At 43.5% G+C, this 6,000-nt stretch overlaps 1 protein-coding gene across 1 annotated transcript; it reads left to right on the top strand.

Moving 5' to 3' along the window:
- The first annotated feature begins 347 nt into the window (after positions 1-347).
- Positions 348-3,001, top strand: LOC148339718 (uncharacterized). The gene is made up of 3 exons (XM_088291075.1): positions 348-590; positions 1,050-1,568; positions 2,321-3,001. Exons 1-3 carry the CDS (start codon positions 509-511, stop codon positions 2,503-2,505), a joined length of 786 nt encoding a protein of 261 aa, XP_088147201.1. The 5' UTR covers positions 348-508; the 3' UTR covers positions 2,506-3,001.
- The last annotated feature ends 2,999 nt before the right edge of the window (positions 3,002-6,000 follow it).

The raw sequence follows: 6,000 nt of genomic DNA, 5'->3' as shown, positions 1-6,000 counted from the left end.
AGTTTCAAAGGAACGAATTGAATTTAGATGACGTCATGGGGGTTGTCGCAAACACCTTTTTCTGGGGGGGGGGATGCGCCATTGTTCCCTTTATTCAAAGTAGTATGTCCGCCTAGCCGCGCTCATGAGTGAGCCATTAGCAGCGTGAAATGCACAATTAGATTTGCCATTTGCGATTTGCAGAAGCCATTCACTCACACCGGGCACCTGCTGTGAATGGAGCTGTTGGTGGCGCCCCGACACGCTGGGTGTGTCTTTGGGCGGGGGCGGGACGAGGGTGTGTCTTTGGGCGGGGGCGGGACGAGCCCACCCACCCCGCTGCTTCCCCCTCGCTGGTCACTATTTGAGGACGCGACTAAAGTGCACTGATTCTTTAGCATACTTTTTTGAGCCTCGCTGGGTTTTGTGTGCGTGCGTGGCCTTTCTGACTCAGAAAGAATCTCTTCCTGCACCCGAGCGTGCTCCGTGGGAATTATTACTTTGGTTTTTTTTTTGGGGAAAAGACAAGATGCCTCGGTCATTCCTCGTCAAGAAGTATTTTTCCAGCAAGAAACCATGCTACCGAGAAAACCTGCTGGACAGCCAAACTGGTACGTGGGAGCTGGGCAATTTTTAATGTTAACTCTGAAAATACAAGTACTATGTTTTAGGCACTGAGACAGTAATTTAAGTTAAACTTGGTGACATTTAAGGCAACAATGTTAGTGCAAGAAAGTGGTTCTTACTCGCGGTATATCTTTAAATTGGGGTCCAGTAAAAGGGACAATCGTGACGTATTCTTTGTTGAGAAATGTGGTAAAGCCAGTTTTCACAACAGCTAAACATAAAAGACTTTGAATTGCCCGACTTAAAATATTATTCAAGTTTGTTGCCTTGAAATTTTGACTTCACGCAACATTTTTGTTAGCAACACGTGGAAAAGACTCCCAAGAATGACCATAACAAGATTAGCCTGTTATCAGATTATATTCAGATAAGCGGTCCCTTGAAAGGCACCGAGTTCAACATTTTTTTTTTTTTAAAAGAAGCCTCTTTGATCTTTTCAACAGCTTTTGTCCCAGAGAGCCTCCCACGGGCTGCCCTTCCATCCCAGAACCACCGCTCTGCCCTCACATGCTACCCCTCAGTTCCATTCACACCACTGCCCGCTCCCCTTTCCCCGATCGCCCCGGCATCCCTTCCTCCGTCTCCACTCGGGCCTATTGACCTCAGCAGTTCCCCGTTCAGCAGCAGCGGCGAGGAGGACGAAGACAACGGCCGTTCTTCAGATCCCCCCAGCCCGGATGTCCTCCAAGCCTTCTACCACTGCATGTACTGCAGTAAGAGCTACACCAACCTCTCGGCGCTGTCCCGCCACCAGACGTCCCACCTGTGCGTCCCGTCGCTGCCCGCCGAAGTGTCTGCATCTCGGCCGGTCTTCCATTGCAAACACTGCCCCAAGGAGTACACCAGCTTGGGCGCCCTGAAGATGCACATCCGTTCCCACACGTTGCCGTGCGTGTGCACCACCTGCGGCAAGGCCTTCTCCAGACCGTGGCTGCTGAGGGGACACATCCGCACGCATACAGGTTGGTGTCGTCAACGTTAGGAGTGTCAAGTCACGGGCCACAAGGGGGCATTATGACGGAGAACCGATCTCAATGTATGATCCCCTCGTATTATCACATTTACACAACATCCTTTATCCACGTGTCTCATTCTCACAGGGTTGCGTGGGATTTACGCAAGATAAACCGGTAAAAACTATTTAACTAAGAATTAAAAATAGGGGGTTAGTAGCTTAAATGCTTGTAATATCTCAGTGTTATTAAAAGTTTAGACAATTTGCAGTTTTGCGATTTTAGCAAGAAACATAATGTTTTGACTACGCGGGCCACATATAATGATGTGGCGGGCTGAATCAGGCCCCCTGGCCTTCAGTTTGACACCAGTGCCAAAAATTGTTAATAATATATTGATTTAATTTTTTTTTATCAAGACAAAAACTTTCTATATTTTAATCCGTTTATTTAAAAAAAATTGGCAAAACTTAGTCATTATTTTCCAAAGTAAAAGATGATGCTTATTTTATTTTTATTAAACACAAAAAGAAAAACAGGAATACATTGAGACAATTTTGATCATTGGAGGTTCTACTGTATTTTTCACTTTTGTCCTGAAGCTGGTCCCTCGAGAGACGAGTTAAAAAAAAAAAAAAAAAGTTTTTATGGTGATACGCCGTGTAAAAAGTTTGATTCCGAAAATAGATTGAATGGATTAATTGCCGCTTAATGGAATAATTGCTGCACCTCCTAAACTCGAAATGTCCTCCATCCTTCAGGTGAGCGCCCGTTCGCTTGTCAACACTGTAACCGTGCCTTCGCCGACCGCTCCAACCTCCGGGCGCACCTGCAGACGCACTCGGAAGTGAAGAAGTACCAGTGTGGCTCCTGCTCGCGCACCTTCAGCCGCATGTCTCTGCTGCACAAACACAACTCCTCCGGATGCGGCAACCCCGCCTCATAGGTGGACCCTCATTCCACGTGCAGGACTCTTCCGCGACTACTTGAGTGCCTTTTTTATTTCAGAACTGAGATTCAACGAATCTGAAATGTGCAGCGGCCTGTCAACAGCGTGAGCACGTATGACAAGCGAGCAGCTGTACGTGCGCTTTTAAATCCCAGGAAACTCCCATTGGTGCCGGCCGGTCCGGGACTCTGGCCATGCTGCAGCTGCTTGGGTGTGTTTTTTTTTTTGTTTTTTTTTCGGGTGCGTACGCATGGATGCCATTCCTTATGATGCATACATGATGTGTGTGTGTGTGTGCGACCGGTGACTCAGAACTGACCACTGAAGTTTGACCAAAGGACCCAGTTTGCTTCACCATCATTTCTCTGGTGTCTTAATGCCGCGTGTGTTTTTAATATTTTGACATCACAATTTTATGAATGATTTTGTTCATCATGTTTGTGCATTTCCCCTTTCCCCCTTGTCACATGTGAATAAAAGCTTTGTTGTAGAAAAAAAAAAACTGTATCCTGTTATGGTGTTTGTTTAAACATGCTCCGGTGTTAATAAGCATTTCAGCGAGCTTTGTATTGACTTGCAACTCCAAATGAGTTCATCAGGACAGGCACGACAGGTTCTCAATGGGAAGATAGAGTTGTGTGTGTGTGTGTGTGGGGGGGGGGGTGATAGTGAGTGATTTGCGGGAGCACCTGCACACACCTGCCAGGCTGTCAACGTGCATTTAGACAAACACATTCAAGAGCGGAGACGAGAAGTGAAAGAGAAATGGCCTTTATATCGTTCTTTCTTTACAATTCTAATGCTATTTTTGTTTTTAATTTAATGCACAATGTGAATAGAGTTTTATTTTCATGACTGGTATGAATCCTGTGTGGCATATTTTCCCCCCGGAGGCGGGTTAGAACCGATGTCGTATTTTGGTTGGCAACTGCGAGAGGGAGGCCTGCGTTGCTGTGGGAGTGAACACTGCTGATTTCGATCAAAGCGGATCATTAAAATGCAGACAAGCTTTTGTTGGTGAGCCAGCATAATCAGTCCGAAAAATGACCTTGAGTGTCGTTAGAATCAGTAAAATGCGTTACGCCTCACATGTACGATAGTGTTGTAGAGTTGTGCTCATAAATTTACAAACTCTGGCAGAAAAATGAGTACCATTCTCGAGTGATCAGGCAAATCCCATTTATTTAATTTTTTTTTTTAATCTGACTCACTTAAACTACTTGATGCCTTGAGGGATATTTGTAACTGAAAAACTCATATCACAACTCTTCCCATTGAAATGAAATTGCAATTAATCCGTTCAAGCCAGCCCCCCAAAAACAGCAAACATGTTTCTAATGTGTGTTTATTTTAAAGAAAAATAACACTCTGATACTGTCTTTAATAAAAAAAACAACTGAGTAATAACCTAATTAAAATCAAAGAAATGTATAGATGTTTGTGTGCCTGCTTTGGCCACCGGGGGCAGTATGTCTCAATAAGCGGCTATCATATTATTTTTTTTTTGTAGAGGATAAAGAATGTACACTTGTTAGTGTTTTTACATTGTATGTCTAAATGTTGTGCCACCGTTTTGTGTTCAAATATTCGTTGCTTTAAGGCAGGCGTGGGCAAACTACGGCCCGGGGGCCACGTGCGGCCCGTTAAATGTTTTAATCTGGCCCGCCAAACGTGAAAAAAAATTAATGAATAAACCTTGTTAATTTTTTATTTTCTAAATACTGTGGTTTTTGAAAGACATATATATTGTTGTAATGCTTTTTTTTCACTTTCATTTAAAATTAAGTGTCTCATTTTTCTCCGATGAGGTGAGGTTACCAAAACACTCCATCCATCTGCTGCCCCTCTGTCCAATTTTAGAACCCATTGTGGCCCACCAATCAAAAAGTTGCTTTTAGGCTTCCAGGGCTGTCACTATTGATGCCAATGATCATGATTTTTGATTTTATGTTTATTACATTGACAGTAAACTTAAATTGGGAGTTGCATTCAACAGCCCGTCTCTTTTTTTTTTTTTTAATAAAGAATTGGTCTATTTGACAAACCGCTCTCAACACGAGAATGTTAATATGAATCAAGTGTGAAATACTATTAGTACCACTTCCAAAGGGAGCAACACTGGCACAGGTCTTCTCAGTGGCCGCATCTGCTCCACAAACTCTTGTTACCTCAGAGGAACTTTGGGAGGAAGTGTAGACTGAGTGCTTACAGCCGAGGGTGAACACGCAGGGTGCACATATGGCAGCAATGTGTCTGCGATCCCACGCTGCCCTCTTGACCCACTCGCACTGACGCCAGCATGTCTTGCTGAGGTAACAACGTGTTTCCTGCAATAGCTCCTGGTGTTGAGAGGTGGATGCACATGTGTGTCTGTTGGTGGTGGAGGGGGGGCAGGGGGCGTTCAGAAAGCGGCATCTCATATTGCATGACTTATCTTGCCCAATGTAAACACCCCCAGACAGATTATACACATGTGCATGGGCACATGCGACACTCACGACCGGAAACCCGACCAAAAGCACACGTTGATTAATCTGGACATTTCTTTTTTTTTTTCTTGCATTTTCTAAGCGTACTCTTAACAAATGAAAAAAACTGATTTATTCTGGCTGTTTTGAAATGCAACTCTCAATACTTTGTGGTAAAGGCAGTCCATCACGTTGTTGCTTTGAGGCAATGAGGTCATGGCCGCGTGGGTGTGCATCCACGTTTGGAATATCATATTGTCTGCCTCAAAGTGCTTCAGTGTTGGCAGCGTCACACATGCAGCCCCTGACTAATGTGACATTCCTGAGCCATTAGTGACAGACATACAATACTGCTGTGTCACAGAGAAACCGCAGCTCCGTCTGCTGCTCTTGATTCAAAGTAATAATGTGATTTTCTCCCAAACAGGAAATCATATTAGGGTGAAGCGGGTGTAAAAAAAAGAAAAAAAAAAGAGGGGTTGGGGTCGGGGGGGGGGGGGGCTGTATAGGGTATTTCCAACCATTTAGAAACTTCACAATGAAGGAATGCAATTACTGCTTAGAACACTGGTCAACAATAAATTGTAAATGGTGATGGTTTTGCGTCCCTAAACATATTTTCAATTTTTTTTTTTTTTGAGCAATTGATCTTTTTGAGGTATTTAAATTTTTGTTGTTTAAGTTTAACTTACAACAGCATGTGCGACAAGGATTTTATTTACCATAATTTATAGCTATGACGTTTCATGTTGCTGAAACAAACCAAAACCCTTAATAGATATTAAATAGTTTACAAAATTATATATCATATATATATGTGAAAAACGAATGCGCTCGAGAAAAAAAAAAGTGGGCAGATTCAATATCAGTGCAAAAAAAATAAAAAAAGTCCATGTTTTAAAGTTTACTTGCATCTCTGATTAAAAAAAAAATCTTGTCATTTGAGAACATCCTCTCCTCTGGAAGGTTGCGGGGTCAAATGGTGTGGCCTCTCTGAGCTCACCCCGAGATGATCACCTGCCAA

Source organism: Idiotropiscis lumnitzeri, chromosome 3 (genome assembly GCF_059441095.1).
Source record: "Idiotropiscis lumnitzeri isolate Australia: NSW breed Sydney's pygmy pipehorse chromosome 3, RoL_Ilum_1.0, whole genome shotgun sequence".
NCBI classification, from domain to species: domain Eukaryota; kingdom Metazoa; phylum Chordata; class Actinopteri; order Syngnathiformes; family Syngnathidae; genus Idiotropiscis; species Idiotropiscis lumnitzeri.
The sequence above is the reverse complement of the archived record's forward strand: the minus strand, read 5'-3'. Positions and strand labels throughout refer to the sequence as shown.

Excerpts from the sequence above, each read along its gene's own strand:
- LOC148339718 (XM_088291075.1), top strand. The coding sequence starts at position 509 with ATGCCTCGGTCATTCCTCGTCAAGAAGTATTTTTCCAGCAAGAAACCA. Across the intron at positions 591-1,049 it reads CCTGCTGGACAGCCAAACTG|CTTTTGTCCCAGAGAGCCTC; the intron begins GTACGTGGGAGC and ends TCTTTTCAACAG. Across the intron at positions 1,569-2,320 it reads ACACATCCGCACGCATACAG|GTGAGCGCCCGTTCGCTTGT; the intron begins GTTGGTGTCGTC and ends TCCATCCTTCAG.